The sequence below is a fragment of the Crinia signifera genome, chromosome 1, assembly GCF_055691185.1.
Source record: "Crinia signifera chromosome 1, ASM5569118v1, whole genome shotgun sequence".
Taxonomy (NCBI): Eukaryota; Metazoa; Chordata; class Amphibia; order Anura; family Myobatrachidae; genus Crinia; species Crinia signifera.
Genome location: NC_139217.1, coordinates 326,779,406 through 326,800,858, shown reverse-complemented (window position 1 = coordinate 326,800,858; position 21,453 = coordinate 326,779,406). Strand labels below are relative to the sequence as shown.

The 21,453-nt window shown below is 43.6% G+C and overlaps 1 protein-coding gene across 3 annotated transcripts in view; it reads left to right on the top strand.

Moving 5' to 3' along the window:
- The first annotated feature begins 931 nt into the window (after positions 1–931).
- CDH24 (cadherin 24) overlaps positions 932–21,453 on the top strand; it is a 71,841-nt gene continuing 51,319 nt past the window's right edge. The window contains exons 1-3 of one of the 3 annotated variants that reach the window (XM_083189116.1): positions 932–1,385; positions 3,057–3,158; positions 5,509–5,879. In XM_083189116.1, the coding sequence (XP_083045242.1) occupies positions 5,652–5,879 (228 nt within the window). In that variant the 5' untranslated portion in view covers positions 932–1,385; positions 3,057–3,158; positions 5,509–5,651. Of the gene's footprint in view, positions 1,386–3,056; positions 3,168–5,508; positions 5,880–21,453 lie in introns of all 3 variants that reach the window. The other 2 variants (XM_083189126.1, XM_083189107.1) reach the window with 2 other exon arrangements.

Here is a 21,453-nt window from a genome sequence, read left to right as displayed (position 1 = left end):
TTCCACATTCACCACAGCCTCAATGGCCTTGAAGTAACAAAGATAACAGACTCCAGTGACAAGACTGGCATCTTCTTTATTGCAAGGCCAGTAAGTGTCAGTGGGCACGAAGAGTACACACTACAGTGAGCGGATGACAGTCTACAGACTCATGCATGTAGAAATGCCTCATTTGGTTCACACAAGTTGGGGTCTTCTGCCATTCTGCTGCATCCACCTTACACTTACAGCCCTTATGGAGCAGTATTGCCACAAGTCAGCTCGTTTTCGGGCAAGACTTATAAGGGCTAATGTGTAATTAAACACTGGATTTTGTTGGTATAATACAGAGGGCACTCATCGCTAAGAAGGATCTAGTCCCTCTTCCCTGGTATCTAAATCATCACACCCCTTTTTCTTATCGTCTATCATCCCTATGCATTCATAATGCTCTATTTATTCTCCTCTCCGCTCCTTGTCCCCTACGTATTAGCCCCCATTCTCTAATTTGAACTCTTATTTTCTGTATATTTTTCTGACGTGACTGTGGGACCTCTATTTGTTTTTTTGCATTTAGCAGGAACCCGAGGGACACAGATTCACAGTCCATCCAAAACAAGTCATGTCAGATGCCCATTCACTAATTCCACTATCCCTCCAGCAATCTATCATTGTTCTGCTGTCCGTGTGCAGTAACTATTGCTCCATTCACCTCCCTATCTAGCGATGGCTTTCTGTTTTGTCTGGGCAGTCTGAGCTCTATGTTTATCTCACTCCTTGTCCCTCTGCTTTCTCGCTGTCACTTTGTCTCTGTCTCTCTCTGTTCTTTGTGTCCTCTTGTATTAAAGAAAAGGAGAAAGAGGAAGAAAGAGGAGGAGAGATAAAAAGAAGAGAGAGTGAGGAGGAGGGGGGAGTGCAGAGGATTTTTTTTGGGGAGGGGGGTGCATGTCAACTCGTATTCTCAGCATGACTCGCACTAAAACCAGAGCAGCATCTGCAGGAACCTGTATCTGCTTGTCTCAATCTTACTCCCCATTTCTCTATCTTTCTCTCCCCCACTCACTGACACTCTCACCCTCATCCTCCTGTGTGTGTCATCCTCTCTCTAACACTGTCTGCCACTAACTATCTGTAATACTGTCTGTTCATTTATATCACATGGTCTCTGCAGCAAGCTCTCGTAGATTTGGAGCTGTCTCTGCAGCAGTCTTGTCTTCTCACATCTGGAACTCTCTGCAGGAGTCTGCCTCACAACTGGAGCAGTCTCTTTGGCGGTCTCTCATATATTTACATCCATCTGTTCAGTGGTCCCTCACACACACACATCTGGATCGGGCTCTGCAGAGGTCTCTCTCCCATCTTGACCTGTCTTTGCAGCGTTCTGTCTCAGCGTCTGGAGTTATACGGTGCGTTGAAACTTCTGCTTCCATGTAATAAGTGTTATCTGTTATTATGTGTATCACGGACACCATATGTTCATGCACTCATCTCCGTAAGGGGTAGTGCCTCTCCGCAGGTGTGTTCATTTGTATGATTTGATGTTATTCATATATGATGTGAGTGTCTTTGTGTGGGTACTTGTGTACAGACCCTGATACTACTGACATAGCACACAGACGCAGGGTGCATTATGTGCATTGCATTCATGCAGGGATAATGAGATTATACAAATATATGATAATCCTGGAATGCATTTAATATGCATAGAAGTGTCACAGTTGTTTCCCAGCTGTCTGCATGATACCCCGGGTTCTCATGCACACACAGAGCAACAGCACCCACTAGGAGCAGTGGGTGGAGTTACAGTCACTTTATGCCACAGGAGGCGACCTAGGAGTTCCAGTAACCATTCTGTGGAGTTATGTGTGAGCCTGTTCAAGGGGGTGACATCCATTATAAACAATGGATATTGCAATCATTATAGGGAATGGAAGTATTACAAAACAGATGGGCTTTGACTCAAAGGGAACAGATATTAATACAAATAGAAGTTATGCAACACATCTATTGTGAAGTAAGGTTAAACAGGGTAATGAATGCAATTATAGGGTGTAATTATGGAGCAATTAGGGAATTTATGTGGAGTAGTTTTGTGGAGCAAAAGGGAAGCTACAGGGAGAGGTAATGTTGATGGCGGAGCAATATAATAAGTAATGGAAAAGCTGCAGGAAAACGGTTTAGGCCAATATAATGCATTGTAAAAAGAAGTGTTGTAAGATTTAATTGAAAAATGGGATCAAGTGCACCACATGGTTTTATCAGGCAGCAGTTATGTAAGGCAATAACAGAGTTTTACTGAGCAGAAATGGGCTCCTATAAAGAGTTTAGGGAGCAGAAACAATGGTATGACTAGCCGAGTGCCACATAGCACATTCTGTACGCACTCCCTGGCAGACAGCTCACATGACACGTATATTTAACAGTTTCTTTTTTCTGATGCACAGATACAGACCTACGGACAAATCCTAATTTATATGTGGACGTTAATACCCAGCATTCCCCCATACAATAATCTAATGGAATGGAGATAGCAGGGGGGTGGCATTAAAGCACAGACAGCGGCTGGCGGCAGGATTAAGATTCAGATAGAACAGCACTTGTATGTCATTGTGAAACAGATGAAATATAAATATATATATATATATATATATATATATACATACACACACACACACAGTGAAACACACGGAACCTCTAGACAAGGCAAGCAATGATGAATACTGTGACTTGTTTAAATTCTGGCCACCTGCTGACGTCCCTAATGAAATACTACAGGAGATGTGTTGCCATCAGTGAGATGTCTCTCCAGATGGTCATGTGTGTCCCTCAGAGCCACAGAACTTCTGCAGTGACACAAATTGTGTCCAGGCAAGCTGCTGTCCTCCATAACATCCTTTCTATGTTTCATGTGTGTTCTTTGTCACTAACATTTAATGCTTTGTTTTAATCTTCCTCTCACCCATTTGCTCTGTTCTGTCTATTGTTTTTCATTGCTCGTCTCTTTATCTATCCCTCTTGCTACCCCCTTTTTCCTCTCTCAGCTCTCCCTATGATTTCTTATCCTCTTCTTATTGCAGTAAAGCGTAAAGTGTTGAACATGACGGGCATACAAAGAGACAGAGGGAGAGAGGAGAAGCCAGAGGAGAAAGGGAAGGAGAAGTGGAGAGGAGAGACAGATGGTACAATTTGTACGCAGCAAAATCCAAACAGGGGAAATAACTTCAAGATAAGGGGGTGGCGGGGGGCGCAATGGGGTGAAGAACAGAGAGGGAAATGATGGGAATGCATGTGCTAGCGGATGGGAGTCAGAAAGAGAACACAATCTTTTAGTGCCTATGGGAAAAGGCAGAGGTATAAGAATAGTTAGAACCTGTACTCGTGGAATATCAGGCCAGCAGGGAAATAGGAGAAGGATAAAGAAATGCGGTGTGTGTGTGTGTGGGGTTGGGGTGGTGGTGGTGGTGGTGGGGTTATGGCACAAGTGCGCAAGAGGGAACATATGTAATAGGGGATTTCAGCAATAAATGTATTTACTTGCATGGATTTCTTTTTTTTGTGATTGTTTTTCTATTTGCAGTAGATAATATGCAGCTACTATAAGATATAAACTTTACACACACGGTGCTGCTTGTGCGCCATCCATAGGGCCTCCTGCTTATACTCAACTTAACCTATCTACCGTATCTTAACTTGTCTACGACTGTTATTTCCTTGTGTAATACTTTGTAATAAAGACAGTTTTAATTATCACTTTATAAAGCGGCAGTATATTCTGTGCTGCAAAACAGGGTGACAAAGTGATGACAGCACACATACACAGAGGCATCTGCTGCTGCTCTGCACCTGGGCCATTATATTACATGTCAGTGGAAGCCAGCGCTGAATAACATTTATCACTTTATAGGGATTGATTTCGGAATTTAAAATATATTTTTTAAGCAGGGCTTAAAGTGGTGCTGGAGAGGTGGTGGAACTCATTTCCCTCTGCCACCTAATTCCCCCCACTCTCAACCCCCATTATGCAAAGCCAGGGCCAGTGGTAGGGTTTTGGGGACCCCCTGCAAACTGTAATGCTTTTCTGTTAGAATTACTGTGCAGGGCCAAGAAAAAGGTTGAACTAGTTCCACCTCACCATTACAGGTGACAGAACCCCCAACACACACACACACACACACACACTTTAACCCCTGTGTAAGTATAAGGAAAGAAACCTTTAACATTTCAGGTATTTTCAGTCACTGCTGGGGCTTTATTTCATTTATTTCATTTCTTTTCTCAAGGTTTGTCACTTTTCACATTTTATGGGGATGATTCTGGTTGGTCATCTAAACCTTCCCCAGCGCCCGCACGAGTGAATAATCATTTGGCTGTGCCCTCACACAAAGAGGCTGTACATGCACATAGCAATTTATGCACATGCGCAGTTTCTAAATATCGCTCCCCTGTGCGAACGCCAAGGGGAGAGATTCAACTAGAATAACCCCCTATGTTTCTTGTAGTGTGTCATGTTTTTTATGGACTGTAGGCTGACCCTAATGGATTGCCCTACTTCTACATGACAAGGCTCTCTCCTTTTGGGGAAAACTGAGGTCCTTGACTCCCAGGGGGACGTTTTGGCCAACCCTGGGGAAGTTGGGGCACCCGAGCCGAAAAACAGAGGGAAACCCACCGAGGTCTTCCAAGTTTCAACCCATTCACCTTAAGCATTTTGGGAACCCAACCAATCCGATTTTTCCCCTCAGTAGGCCTTTTGGCTCTGAAGTCTATGCTTATTATTAATATTATTAATAATAATAATAATCATCAATCAATAGATTTGCATATTAAAAAAACATAGTAAATAAATAAAATCATTAGGGAGTGCAGCTTTTATGAAAGTTTGGGGCATTAATGAAATGCTTGCATAAACAGGTAAGTCTTTAATCTGTGTTTGAACATTTGTCTCTCAGACTGTGCAGTTCCAAAGGTAAAGACCCACAAAGCTAAAAGCTCCAACCCCATGAACAGTATTAACTGTTCACAGTCCTTCGTCGGTATATTGCAATGGACAAGGGGCAGTATAGGGAATCAGTAGCTGCTTTAAGAGTCTAGGATTATGTAGGGCTTTACACTTGGCTTTGAATGTCAACAAGTCAATCTTGAAACACAATCACCACAGGCAGTCAGAGAAGACAACAGAGAAGACGGGGGATTTTTACTAAGGTCCATTTCTATCACTCTCAAACCAATTAAAATTATAAAGGGACTATTTTCCATAGACAAAAATAGACAATTACCTTTAGTAAATGTACTCACTGATGGTATGTGGAGGGAACAGGAAACAGCATGACTGCTGCAATGTGTACCATCTACAAACAGAGCATTGTTTTTCTGGGTGACCCAGGTAGAATGCATTGCAGTTGTCCAACTGCGAGAATATAAATAAATGTGGGAGTGTAGAAGGTTTACCTGGGTAATTAGATGCGTAAAACGTAACACATCCTATTTTGTAATTCCTTGTCTTTCTCTCCCTCTTTTTATTTTTGTCAGTTCCAAGTCTCATGGGTTAAGGTGCAACCCCATCTCCAAGACTTTGCTACATGGAAGACTCTGACTTGCAGAAACCAAATCACGGCCTTTTGTGACCTTTGTTCCTGGCCCCATTTTGTTATATCGGGGTCTCCATCCTCCCAATGCCTACCATCCATTTGTGCCCTCTACTTTCTCTACTACTTTTGGGCTGTTCCTCCCCTGCCCCTGTCATGGAGGAATTGTCTCATGGGATCAGCGGGGATACTGGATCCCCATCTTCACCTCCTCAGGGCCCTGGGCCCCCACCCCGGTCCAAACGTAGTTGGGTCTGGAACCAATTCTTTGTAATAGAAGAGTATGCGGGGCCAGAGCCTGTCCTGATTGGGAGGGTGAGTATTTTCTGCTTACATTACTCTATCTAAAGTCTCCATGTCTAAGACTGTAATGTCATTTAGGATCATTTTGCACAATGATTTGGAAAGTAGAAAACCAATTAGGTAAATTTACTAAGATGGGAATTCAATTGAAGATTGTACTTAATAGATCTCCCATCTTAGTAAATGTACCCCTTTGAGTGGGAAGACCTTCAATATTTTGTAATCTGTAGTAAGTAAGAGGAGTATTTAAAAAAAATGTTTCTATAATTCAGTCTAAGGTAGCCATATGCATAGCAGCCTTTCAATAGATTCTAAGGTACTTGTGTACTAGCATGGCACCCAAGATAATTAGTTGCCCGATTTTTGATCGCATCGCATGCCATACCCCCGATGGCATGCGATGCTATGCGATTTTGCCCCATATACGATGTTAAATTGTATAAGCACCCTAATGGGTGCTTTTAAGCACCCTAATGGGTGCTTACAATATTAAATGCACCCCCACGCCACCCCCCAAGTATAAACGTGAACCCGAAGCACGGCGAGCGCAGCGAGCCCGCGAGGGGTGGCGGTACGTGTCCTATGACCTTTTCATACCCCCACTATCCACGTCGGCGTGGAGTTGATTTTATAAAGTGTGGCGAGCGCAGCGAGCCACCGAGCCCGAAGCGTGGTGAGCGGACGCGTATACCTGTGAAGTTCTGCGCGTGCGCTCGCCAAGCTTGGGGCTCGGTGGCTCGCTGCGCTCGCCACAGTTTATGAAATCAACTCCACGCTGACGTGGATAGTGGGGGAATGAAAATGTCATAGGACGCGTACCGCCGCCCCTCGCGGGCTCGCTGCACTCGCCACGCTTCGGGTTCACGTTTATAGTGGGGGGTGGCGTGGGGGTGCATTTAACATTGTAAGCACTATTAGGGTGCTTATACAACTTATAATCGCACCCCATCGCATTGTATGGCATTGTATGCCATATACAATGCCATACAATTTTAAAATTGTATGACATTGTAGAACATCGCGCGATATCGCATACCATCGCATGCCTTATGGTATGGGATGCGATGGTCGCCGTGATAATACACAAGTACCGATTCTAATTACACAAAAATGTTTTTCCTCCAAATCAGTTAGGAACATTAGCTGCACGTTGGTCACAGCTAAAGAATCTGCATATGGGGCACATATGGATTCTTAAACCAATCCTTATGAATTTATACAATTGGATGCAATAAAGCCTCAATTTTGGATTTTATAACACTGTCTTTTTCTGTTATAAAAGGCGAGTGCCTGACATTCCCACTAAAAGTGGTGGATACATCCTGGATTATGATAGAAGTTATACACTGAGCACGCACTTCTTGTCCGGCACCCCACGATGCTAATGATTTGAAGTGTGAGTGCGGTCTCACCTTGGAACTATATATATATATATATATATATATATATATATATATATATATATATATACACATATATATATATATATACATACACACACATATATATATAGATACATACATATATACACATACAGGGGCATCAATAGCAGTGTAGACCCCTGGGCATAGCAATGTTTTGGGGCCCCTACCGATCCTCCAGCGGTAGGGGTGGGGGTGCTATGAGCGGAAGCTTTGATGTCCCGGGGGTGGTAGGGGGTATTATATCAACCGCTCAGCATGTTGGGCCTGGATCAGTAATTCCACTAATTACCCCTTTACTGCACAGATGGTGGGAGATGAGGTGGGAGAAGGGGGCATTGGGCTGAATGAAGGGTCCCGGATACATAACTTCCAGGGCGGTAGAGGATGTTTAATACGCAGAGGAGGGGTGTATAGTGGAGTGGGCTTATTACTCATAATTTTCTGGTGGGAGGACAGCTTGCTTGACTGCAGATATCTCCAGTTCCCGGAACTAGATTTCTTAGATTTTAATGGAATTAAAAACTAGAGAATCCTACCTACCAAATGGTATTGGGGACTGGGGAATCAGAGTTCAGGAGGCAGAGCAATCTACATACCAGGTGTGTGGAGCTGGAGCAGTAACCAGCTGCTGGATGATATCTCTGGTTCTGGGAACATTAGAGACAAGCTATTAGTGTCTATCAAAGTGGGAAAAATCCCAGCTTTTGGAATATACCAGAAAAACTCTAAGTCAGAGAGAACCTGAAATATCTGACTGGGAAGAGCAATTAACAGGCTTGGATGGGGTCCACTGCTTTGAAGTCAGATATCTCCGGTTTCCAAGGGCCGATTTTTTAAATTCTTGTACCCATGGAAATAGGGGACCCTTAGCTTTTAGCCTAGGGCCCTTAGACTCCTGGGGGTGATTCTGGGTACTCAGAAACCCCCCTGCGTGCACCACTGTGTGTATGCTCGCCCAGTGGACGGCGTCTAAATGCTTGGTAAGCAGCGAATGTATGCTGCTTACTGAGCCAACGTTATTCACCCTCTAAGTCTGCATATAATTAACAAAAAGGCGGGGTCTAGAGTCCAAATCAGCACAGTATTTCAGAAAATGTTGGGTGAAACACTATAGTAGGATCCCCTAGATACAGCCTAGTGCTGTTCCATTCTGTATTCTTTAGGGAACTTCTGATTCCTATTGGGAAAACTGCCTACAGAGTGTCAATATAGCTTTTCCTTTATCTACCAACCAATGCATTTGAAATATCTTATGCAATGTCCCTTTAAAAAGAGTTATGGAGTGTGGATTAGGAAGTATCCATGACTGCAAAATGGTTTTACGAGCTGCTGCACTTATGGCCAAGAGCAGAAGTCTTATTTTTAATTTCTCCAAACTCACTGAAAGCAAGACATAACTGAAATAGAACAACTGCTTCTCAGGTTTATCCTGCAATCAATACATTTAGAGTGAAGATCAATGGTTTCCATAATGACAGTATTCTAGCTGTGTACAGAATCTAAGTAGTCACAGGTAAATGTTTGATGTCATAATCAGGAGCTCCGAGACTCCTGGGGTGAAATTCCGGGAGAATTAAAATCTTCCACTGATATATATCTATGCCACACAGAAGGCTTTACTCAATGTTTTGATGAAGGATTCAATGTTGGGATTCATAGAATTTAAAGTGTTTATATAGAATGTGTACATTTATACTTTTTGACAAAAAGTAACCTTTTGTAAACAAAATAGCAAATTATAGATACAGCTTCCTGTATACTCTGTTGTGATGTCATAGCTAGAACTGATAACATGATTTTAGTCTGTATTTTGTAATTTCTTTACTTTTTTGACAAACAAAACAGACACAATAATAAATCAAGATCACTAGGGATTTTATATTTTAAATGTTTTTCACTTACGAATGAAACATTGAGGCAAAAGATAGAAACACAAGATATTAATAGATTGAAGTCTGTCTGCATGTACTGACATTTTATGGACATGTTCATGTTCATTCAAATTCACGCAGAACAGTCCTCATGGACCATTGTGTGCTTCAGTCACCATAATAACAATGGTGGTTCTATATATGAGGTAACAAGACCACACACGTGTGTCATTTTCTCGATTTAATTGTAATTTCCCGCCAGGCCAGAGCAGATAGATCACTGCTTCCCCTCCAGGTCATTAGAATCTGCCTCATGTAAGTCATTCTTCCTGTGGGGGAAGTGCCTGGCTGGCCAGATCACTGCTCATCTTGAATGTCTGTCCTGCCGTTATAGAAGGCAGTGCACCAAACCCCAACGGCTTTCCATGACATGATGTTATCACTGCACACCTGGACAAGATGTCAATGAATTTCAGCTGCTGATGTACCAATGCTTTCTAAAATTTAACATGCCCCCAGTGTCCCCAGTATCTGATTATTTCTGACTCTAAGGCACAGAAACCCTTTTTCACTCGCTGGTCATCTCTCAGCTAGTGTATTACAACCTCCACTTTTCTGGCCTTCTTGACCCCGACCTCTCTATCCTTCAATACATCCCCATTGCCGCAGCTTGGTTAATCTTTCTTTCCAGCCATACTGCCGCTGCCTCTTCTTTCTGCCATACACTGCCTCACACTGACCTGTAAAGCCCACACCCAAACTCCCCACACCCAAACTCCCTCCTACATCTCCATTCTCATCACCTTCCATACCAGGGTTGGCTTATAACTTAATGGGGTACCAGGGCAATTATGTTGTTAGGGACCAACCAATTAAAATGAAGCCCAGCCCACATATATGCTGTCACGCCACCTCTCTGCCTCATACCAACACTGTTGCAGCATAGTACAGAATGCCTGCAATGCTGACGGCAATGACCATCCCACCCACACATTACAATCTAGTGTAATTACACTAGATTTAATGCTGGCAACAGTGCAGTGACTAAGCAGTACACATTAATAATCGTCACATGTACCCATATGCAACCTTTCCCCAAATAATTATTTTTTCATGGTAATATGTAAGCAGTTGGAAATGAACACCACAGTCACAGTTATAATTGTATCCATTCAGGAATATTGATGCATACAAGGGGGTGAGGGGCTTTTATGCCTTTTTTACACCCTAACTGTGTGCCCCATAATCCAGCCCTGCTCCATTCTCCCAACAGTTTGCTCTGCCAATCATTGCTGCTTTTTACACCCTAACTGATAACATGTTTCTACTCCCACTATGCTGCTCCCCGCCACTAGAACTCTCTCCAGCTCCTTTTCTGTCTCTCCACCTCCCTCCAAGCAAAGCTGTTAACAAGCTCTTCAAACTTATTTCTTTAATTAATCCTTCCAGCTCTCATCTTAACACCACTCTGTGCTGCTTGCTTGCTGTCTCTCCACTGTATGTCCACCCTGTCTGTCTGTCTGTCTGCCTCCCCTATAGATTGGAACATCTCATGATTTGGCTGGCACTGACTTGTGGCATGGTGACTTTCTATGCAGCAATGTTTGTATGGCTTAAACTCTGCTTTTGATTATGTTTGCCCAGAATGCTGCAAATCATTGGGCTTCATTTTAACATTTTTATAAACCACCCTATGCTTAATCCAGATAAAAAAAACATAGGGGCAGATGTATTATGCCTGGTGAAGAGATAAATCAGAGATAAAGTGGAGATAATGTGGAAGGAGCACCAGCCAATCAGCTGTGTTTGAAATTTGACAGTTGGGGGCTGATTGGCTGGTGCTTTATCTCCTTCCACATTATCTTCACTTTATCTGTTTGCCAGGCTTAATACATCTGCCCCATTGTCCTGTATAAGCCACACATTAAAAGTGTTCTTTTTCACAAGAACACCCCACAATGTGATAATTAATAATAAAGCATATTTACAAAGCTGATAAAAGTGTCAGCTGTGATTGCAAATTGGAGGAAATAAGTATGCAGTCAGACTGGTAATCTAAGTTTCTACTGTTATGGGTCCTGAAATATGCCTCCTGTCCAAACAGATCCACCCCGGGCTACAAATAGGTGTGTTTGTGTGTATGTTTGGGGGGGGGGGGGGGATGTCATGTATTTCTGGGGGCCCAGCAGGTTAGAGTGTCCCACTTGATGCCAATCCCTTGACAAGAATTGGCGCAACCCATGTAGTTCATACTGTCCAGCGTGTTGATGTCACATTATCATAGAGACCATATGGCCAATGATTCCGGGATTAGCAGTTACTTTGTATGTGAGCTGCGGCCTAGTCCAGGAGCAGTGACTGTGGAGCTAGTCATGTCATCTATGGTAAGGGTATAATTACTTCAGTCGCAGAGGTACAAGCACCCTTGAGTATGTGTAGGGTACATGCAGGCTTGTAACTTCTGGGTTTATCTAAAAGTGCTAAAGAGGTGTAACTCAGGGAATCCGGTACTTATATGTTAATTGGGCGTCCACTAAGCTATTTCCTTAGTTTTCCGCGTCCCCTCGAAGGGCTCGCTATGCTCGCTGTGCTCGCCACACTACAGATGGGCAGGCCTCTTCTTTGCTGGTGGATCGCCAGAACGTCACCGCTGGCGATCCACCAGCAGCCTGGCTCACCATCTGACTGAGACGCGCGTGCGTCTCACGCGCACACGCGTCTCAATCTCCGTCGGCGGGGTGACGGGAACCCTGTCCATCTCCGCTTCAGGGAGACGGACAGGGTTAGGGGGGGTGCGGGCAGGTGGCAGTGACCCGGGTGAAGCGCTGGAAGCGCCGTCGGAAGGGGACGCGCGCCTCTCCTTCTCGCTATAGATATGGCGCTGGCGGGGGGATGGCGGCTGGCATCGCCATCGCTATCCCCTGCACAGATGGGACCTGCCGCATCTGTATATAAAATCAACTCCATGCCGACATGAATAGTGGGGGTATGAGCATAATAACTATAGTGGGCGCCCAACTAACATATAAGTACCAAAAATACTTTTTTGTAAACTGCTCTTAAGAAGATATAGATAAGCAGCTTGGCATATCTGGCCCTTCTGGAACTTTTGGGGTGCATAAATAAAAATGTAAAGTAAACTTTTATATATATGACTAATTAAGTGTAACCCTTTGAGTGCCAAAATCTCTGTGAGATATTTCCTATATAATGTACACATTACAGGTCGTTATGATGGATACAAATATTTGCTTAGCAATTTTCACACCTATTTTGACATATTTACTTGGCAATTAAAGGGTTAAGGCACTATGATATCCAAGGCACTATGATATCCAACTACTAACTGGACACTTACTTTTGTATAAAGCCAGAGCCAGCTACCGTGATTGTTACCAATAATAGATACGGGCAAGGTAAACATTAAAGCTGCCATACACTTGTCCAATTTAGCTACTTTTCACCCGATTTGGTCAGATCGGGCCGAGAGATCCTGTGATAAGTGGCCAATCGGATGTGTTTGACATCTGATTTGATCCGATGTGCTGTCTCGTGTGATTATATTTAGGCCACATTCTCTCATGGGCCTTTAAAACTCAGGACAGACCAATTAGAATCTTCACAGCCATTAGGCTAGTCAGGCTACAGTCTAGAGCAGTGGTGGGGAACCTCAGGCCCGGGGGCCGCATGCGGCCCCCGTAGCCGGTCTGAGTGGCCCTCCTACCCGCCCGGCGGCTTTGCCGGGAGTCAAGTACAGGGGACTTCTTGCGAGAGGTCGGTAGTTCTTGCGAGATTCCTCTTAATCAACAGCAACCAGAGACTGTCAGTCCTATTCAGCGGCAGCCGCCGGAGCGGTGGACTGCTGCAGCAGGACAATTTGTAAGAACATTTTTTACATCTGGCCCCCCAAATGATTTTTCCACCATACAATTGGCCCTTGGCACAAAAAAGGTTCCCCACCCCTGGTCTAGAGCATAGTTGCCTACCATTCTGCATTCTGCAGGAGACTCCCTGAAACAGCAGCAATCTCCTTCTCTCCCTCATTAGTCTAGCAATCTCCCGCATTTCACCTAGCCCACATTACACTGTTACATTTTTTGGGGAAAAAGGAATGAGAAACAGATACATTTACACTGAATCATCAGCCCATTTCCCAGCACTTTACCAATTATAGTAGCTCTTACTAACTGCTTTATGGCTCATCTACATTTGAATATGTCATTTTACAAGATTCCTCTCAAATGTAGCAGTACACACCCACGCTTCTAGATGCCACATTAACAATATCTTTTCACAATCTCTCCATATATGGAACTAGACACGCCCTTTGGGTGGAGCATGACATGCCCACTCAATGGTGCGCTGTGGCTGTGCAAAATTCTACTATTAACTATAATCTCCCTGAAACTAGTTTTCAAAAGTAGGCAAGTATGGTCTAGAGTGCAAGGCAGCTACTCTGATAGATTGTGGCAGTTGAACTACCTAGTTATACTATTATGGGCATGTCTACCTGCAGCTTTTGGGCCAGGCCCAATGTGCAAAGGAGCTTAGAGGTGCAGCCAGACTACATGCAGAATTCAAGAATAAAAATGTCCAAAAACAAACATAAAATCTGTAGTAGCTGCTTCTAGAAAGGTATAGGATAAGAAATGCCTTTAAATTAGAAGGATATTGTAAGTATGCAGAAGCACATGAATATATAAATGCACAGATTGCCTAGCTGTATTTCTGTAATGATTCCAGCAGGGGGTGTGATAAGTGTGTAATATCAGTAAGTACAAACACAGGGATTCAGAGATGGACCTAATGTCATCTTTGTAAGCAGTGGAGATATTTTGGGGAGTGGCAAATTGCAATTGTGATCCCCTCTGCAGTTACAAGGACTACAGCCTCTTACTTCAAGCAGCCATGCTGCGCGATCAGGGGTCACTGAGAAGGTCGATGTTTGGCCGATGCATGTCTTTTTAAGCAAGCAGAAAAAGAGAAGTACTAGAACTCGAGGACATACACTGAAACTGGAGGGAGGTAGGTTCAGAGGATATTTAATTCAAAATGATTTCACAGAACGGGAAGTGCATAATTGGAATAGCCTCCCAGCAGATAGTAAGACAGTAGAGCTATTTAAATATGCTTATGATAAGCATATGTATATTATTGCAAAGAACATAGGATCAAAAATAGTTAATAAAAAAATTATTCCTAAAGAATAAAAAAAAAAAAAGAGGCAGAATAGACGGACTCTTATTTGCTGTCAAATTCTATGTTTCTATGCTTCAAGCGGTTCAGAGACGCCATCAGTGGGCATCTCAATACAAGTCCCAGTGGCTGCATCATTTGCATATTTTTGCACAGCCCTTGCATACAAATTCGCAACTGTGGTGACACTGGGGTACGGTACGTCTCTGAATCAGCCACCACTAACAACATATTCATTTTGCATCCATAACGATAAACAACAGATTAGGCTGTAGCTGATTTTGTGGGATGAAGGATAATGTATTACTTCTCCTTTAAAACTGTAATTAGTTCTAAAACCCAACCTATTGTTCATAATCACCATAAATTGTTCGGTACTTGTTTCCTAGCATGGCCACAATCGTTGGGATCGTGTACCTTTAAGTTAAGGTACACGATCCCAACGATGGACCCGATTTCCTTTGAAATCAGGTCCATTTTGCCGGCTAAGATAAAAAATCGGGGGCATCGCGTCGGTCGGGACCATTAACGTTGGTCCCGACGCGACCGACGCGATGCCCCCGATTTTGCCATAGGCTTCAATGTTAAAATATTTTTTAACATTGAAATCGTGAGCATCGCATCGGTCTTGTGCCATTATAATGGCACAAGATGAGATGGACTTGAATAAGTCCATCTCACATTGAAAAAAATGTGAAAAATGTGAAATGGGACAATATGACCCATTTCACATTATATATGGCCCCGTCGTCACCCCACGACAGACGCCAACCCGAAGCGTGGCGAGTGCAGCGAGCCCGCAAGGGGCGGCGGTGCGCGTCCTCCGACCTTTTCATTCCCCTACTATCCACGTCGGCGTGGAGTTGAGAATATATAGTGTGGCGAGCGCAGCGAGCCACCGAGCCCGAAGCATGGCGAGCGCAGCGCAGTGAAGTTATACGCGTCCCCTCGCGGGGCTCGCTGCGCTCGCCATGCTTCGGGCTCGGTGGCTCGCTGCGCTCGCCACACTATATATTCTCAACTCCACGCCGAGGTGGATAGTAGGGGAATGAAAAGGTCGGAGGACGCGCACCGCCGCCCCTCGCGGGCTCGCTGCGCTCGCCACGCTTCGGGTTGGCGTCTATCGTGGGGTGGGGTTTACGTTTTTAATTTTTGGGGGTCTAGGGAATATTTTACATTGAATCCAATGTAAAATCGGGTCCCAGGGACCCAATTCACATTTGATTCAATCAAAAAATCGGGTCGGTCTGTTTTATGCGGTCTATCTAACGCCAGAAAAAATTAATAAATTTTGCCCTGAACAACCGAATACATGTTGGAGGTGCATGGAGGAAAGAGGCGACCTGCTCCACGTGTTCTGGTCATGTAATGGATTAAAAAATCTATGGCATGAAATTGAACACCTAATTTGCCAAGTAACAGGAGTCAAAATAAACCTGACCCCACAAATGGTATTGTTACATAGCTATGATAAAGAAGTGGAAGTAAAAAATAAATATATAGTAAACCATATTTATATGGCAGTAAAAACAGCAATAGCCCAGAACTGGAAGCAGAGCCAAGCACCAACCCTTAATCTGGTAATAAGTAAGGTAAACTACGCATATAAAATGGAAACATCAGATACACAAGAAAGCAATATAAATAAAAAATGGCAAAGATGGGGAAAATATATGGAAAAAGAAGGAATACCACTTGGAGGGAGCCAAGAATAGACCCAAGGAATTTATTGAACCCTGCTATAAATATCCCTAAAAATAAGGCTTAAAAACCGAGATAGCCTAAACACGGACCTGTGAATGTTAAATGTTAAGTGTTAAATGTTAAGTGTTTGTAAGTCATGGAATGCAATTGAATTTATGTGAGATATGCGACATATAACTAAATGTCAAACATATCTAAATATATGTAAATGTTTTATAAAGAATAAAGGGAAAAAAAATCGGGTCGGTCGCGTCGATCGCATCGCATGCGACCAAATCGCATGCGATGCGATCGACGCGATTTTTCCGACACGACCACCCTGATGTAAATCGGTGTGGCCGTGCTAGGAAACAAGTACCAATTGTTCTCCAGTTGTACTCATTTACAATGACTATAAAGAAAATACATTTAAAAGCAGGTAGGCAATGTAACAAAGCAATGAAGAAGGCAAGTCAGATGCTTGGTTGCATAGGGAGAGGTATCAGCAGTAGAAAGAAAGAAGTAATAATGCCACTGTATAGGTCATTGGTACGACCTCACCTAGAGTATTGTGTTCAGTTCTGGAGGCCATATCTCCAGAAGGATATAAATACATTAGAGACTGTACAAAGAAGAGCAACTAAAATGGTGCATGGCCTACATCACAAAACGTACCAGGAAAGACTAAAAGATCTTAATATGTATACTTTAGAGCAGAGAAGGGAAAGGGGGGACATGATAGAAACTTTCAAATATATCAAGGGCTTTAACAAGGTACAGGTGGGAGACATTCTTCACAGGAAGAGGAGCAACAGAACACGAGGACATGCACTGAAACTAGAGGGAGGAAGATTCAGGGGAAATGCGAGGAAGAATTTTTTCACAGAAAGAGTAGTAGATAAGTGGAATAGCCTCCCAACAGAGGTGGTAGACGCAAATACAGTAGTACAATTTAAACATGCTTGGGATAAGCATATTGATATCCTTACAAAAAAATAAGGATCAAATATGGTTTGAGGTAACATGTTTAAAAAAAGGGGCAGACTAGATGGGCCAAGTGGTTCTTATCTGCCGTCAAATTCTATGTTTCTATACATTGTAAAATGGGACGATTGCTATTTCTATAACGGATAGATGTCATTGCCTGTAGATGATGTACATCTTCTCATGCCACCGGTGTTTTAAAAAAACACATTTGCTTAAACTCCAAAATATGGCTCAAAGGATGGCTATTTTCTGTTCAAGCGCCAGTCACCAATTGAAAAACAACTCTCTTAAAGCATCTTTTCATTAGAGGTTATTATATCTTTCACCTGGGATAGATAAAGTGTCTTAAATAGCTCAGCGTTGGATGAATGAGCCATGCAAAAGAGCATGACTTGTTTGTCACTTTCAGATAAATGAGACACTTTGAAGAATAGTCTCCTAATCTCTCTCGTGATAAAATATATTTTTAATGTGTTGAATAAACCAAGTTGTGGATATCAGTTTATTGTTCTGATTAGAACAGCACAATCTGTTCAATGAGGGAATACATTGACTGCATAAAAGTTCTGCTTTGACTGAACATAAAAGATAACTGCCCCTGTGGCCATTAATTTACCAGGTATGAAACACATTTTGTAAATAAGGAACTTTATCAAGGCATAAGAAAGCCTGTGTCTGCTTTTTCAGAGGTACATTCCTTGATCACTATCGTGTGTGTGTATACATGTGGTAGGGAATATAGATTGTAAGCTCCACGGAGCAGGGACTGATGTGAATGCTCAAATATTCTCTGTAAAGCGCTGCAGAATATGTGTGCGCGCTGTATAAGAAACTGTAAATAAATAAATATATCTATCTACAGCCTCCAGAGCTTGGCACTCACATTTCGGACCAGAAGTAACTTGTGCCCATAGGCGAATCTAGGGACCACCCATTAGCCCATTTTGTAGCTGAGGGATGGGGCTTTCCAACGAGCCCAGCCCCATGTCTCTAGCCCCCTGGGAACCAGAGATACGGCCAGGCAAACCTGGAACGTTTTCCCTATAGGATAACATGGGACCCGCTAATTCCGACCCCCACCCAGTTCAACGGCTGCCAGTTCCCCCTTCAGCATCACTGAAGCTCGAGGTTGATCTCAGTCGAACCCAAATCGCTGGGCCTTTAATCTGATACCAGGCTGGATCCATATGGGTTAATTGATTCCTGGGATATTGAGGTTAAACCGTTTTTTTTTTTTTTCATTTCTTAAATGTAATTTCATGACTGTTTATGTTCTTTAAAGGGCAGATTTCTCTGAAACCAAACAGCCCAGTTTCACGGGACCAAAATCATTCGAAGTCAACTCAAAAGTTCTGCAATATGATACTGGTCTCATGTAAATGGGTCAGTTGGTTCCGAAGATATAGCTGGTTGGTTAAAGGGGGGTAGGGAGAGGGGAGTGGTTGTCTCTCCCCCTCACACCAGAAAATGCTAGACTAGGCTGGTGTATAAGGGGTCAGCCTGGGAATGTCCCTGCATGATCCTGGGACCATATTCCCGGGTAAATCCCTGCATTTTCTGTTGTGAAAGGGGTATTATTTCAAACAGCCGTGACCTGCAGTGCTCTGCATACAGCCGGGCAGCCCCCTGCTCTCTGCCCAGCTGTCAATGACTGTCACCCCTGCAGCTTCCGCTCCAATTCTTCTCCCCGTTCTTCACCTCAGCCCGCCCCCCCTTTAATCATGTGGTGCCGACGCCCGGCGTGCTCCCCCGACGTCACGCACAACAACAGCGTGCACAATATTTAAAATGTCCACTCGGCTAGAGGGGGCACCAGCAGGGGAGTGGGAGCGTGCTCTGCACTGCGCTCTGCTCCTCTCCCCATAGAAGCAGCTGCACCGCTCTCCATCTCTCCCTGCAGCAGCAGCGAAGGCTCATATAAAAATTTACAGTAAGTGGCACTTTTGGGGGCATTGCTTAAGGGATGCTATAAGTGGCGGTATGTGGGGGCATTACGCATAATGTGTCGCTTAATGTGTAAGGGGCATTACGTTGTGCAGCATTATGTGTAAGCGGCATTATGTGTGCAGCATCATGTGTAATGGGTACTATGGTGCGCGGCATAATGTGTAATGGGTACTATGGTGTGTGGCATCATGTGTAATGGGTACTATGGTGTGCGGCATCATGTGTAATGGGTACTATGGTGCCATCAAGCAAGAACCCCCTAGGAATGAGCACGTAGGTAAGCAGCACTTATGTGGCAAATATGTCATGGGCATTACGGTTTGTTATATAGTATGTAATGGGCATCATGATGTGTGGCACAATGTGTAATGGGCATTATGGTGTGTGGCCTTATGTGTAATTGGCATTACGGTGTGTGGCTTTATGTGTAATGGGTATTACGGAGTTTGCTAAAATGTGTAATGGGCATTACTGTGTATGGTCTAAAGTGTAATACCACACCCCTTTTTGTGATGCCACACCTCCTTCCAATGAGGCCACACCCCCTTTTTGACGCGCGGCTACGCCGCGCAAAGGTACCCCTGCTGTTATGTCTAGATCTGGGACCACCCATTACCATAATTCTAGATTCGCCTATGCTTGTGCCAGGTGCCTTCCTAGTTTCAATTGTAGGTAGGGGTATGCAGGCGGCACTCACGGTCTTTGTAAAGCAGAGTAAGGCAAGTTGATTTTCAACGTTTCAGTTTTATTAGAAAAACCATCATCAGGAATAAAAGTGAACAAGTTGCAAGGACAGATGCACTTCATATAATGATACTGTTTCTCAATGGGAGCACTCACATGAAGCACCACCAGTTGGAGACATCTATAGTACCCTGAAATTTGGGATACTACCATTTATTTACAATGACTATATGAGAGAGTGCACCTCTGACCATCATACAGGGCTGCTGAGAACATTGTGTGACCCTGCCAGCCAGCCTGTGCATTGACTGAAGACAGAGGTTAGGTGACTACATTAAAGGTCACAAAACTGAATAGAGCAAGCTTCTGTTCGCTCTGCCGATTGGAGGAGGAGGGAGGGCATGTTGTAAGGCTGTAAGGATCATTCAGGCTATTAATACCTCTACCCAATGGTTTATCAACAAGTCTGTAGACCTACAGATAGATATTCTTTCTCTCTGTTATGTCCTTTTGTCACAGGTGTAGGATTGGAAAGATTCGTGTGATGCTCCGGAACTACACTCGGACTAGAAATTGCTGGGATAAAACTAGCAGGTTTAATGATGGACTTTTTCATCAATGGAAAACAAACAGTCTGATCTTTGAGAAAAGTCAATGTTTAACTAAATAAGAAAGCAATAAGTTCTTGCATAGGGTTTTTGGAAGAGGATCAAATCTGGTTAAAGAATGGAGATGACGTAAAGATAATTGTATCTGGTTGGAGGAATGGGGATGACGTGAAGATAATTGGATCCAGAATTGATGTACGGAGAAGACGTGAAGAATTTTGTCCAGCCAGAAGATTGGCGATGACATGAGGATAATTGAATCCGGTGTTGAAGAACGGAGAAGACGTGAAGAATTGCTGGTACCATGGTGGAGTCCGGCAGACCCGGGACAGAACGGAACCAGATGGAATGGACTGGGATAGTCAGAAGATGCTACAGTGCGGTATGGGGTCTCTGGAACCATAATGATGGACAGGCTGAGCTGAGGGCACACAGTGGACCAAAATGAAGCCAGGAGTCTCTGCTTTTAATGGGAAGAAGTGAGCCATTTTGGAAAACCTGTCGACCACTACCCAAATTACTTTGTGTCTCTTTGATGGTTGTAATTCGGAAATTAAATCCATGAACAGATGCGTCCATGGTTGAGTTGGTATGGGTAATGGATGAAGAGTTCTGGCAGGTGATGTTATGGAGTCTTATGCTGGGCGCATTTGATGCAAGATGAAACAATCAGATTGGAGAAACATCAGAGTCTTTTGCACACCAGGGTGTCCGGCAAATTGGGATGAATGCTGCCCATGATAAGATTTTCTTCCATAATTCGATTGGGACGAAAGTCTTCCGAGGAGGGGGTGTTGGATGTTGAGTAGTCTAAGCGAAGACTAGAGGGTTTAGGATTGGCTGGGTCTGAGGATGGTCTTCCACAATGGAATCAAAAGATCAAGAAAGTGCGTCTGCTTTACAGTTTTGAGCCTCGGGTTGTACACTATCTGGAAATTGAAGCATTCAAAAAACATAGCCCATTGGGCCTGAAGTAAGGCACTGTACATTTCATAGGAAAGAAAGGTTCTTATGATCTGAAATTACTGTAATCTTATGTCGAGCTCCCTCAGACAGATATTGCCACACCTCAAGACCCAATTTAACAGCCAATAACTCCTGCTGTCCAATTCAATAATTCCTTTTAGCTGGGAGAACTTTATTTGAGAAGTATCCACAAGGATGTAGCGTCTGGCTCTCTCCTTTC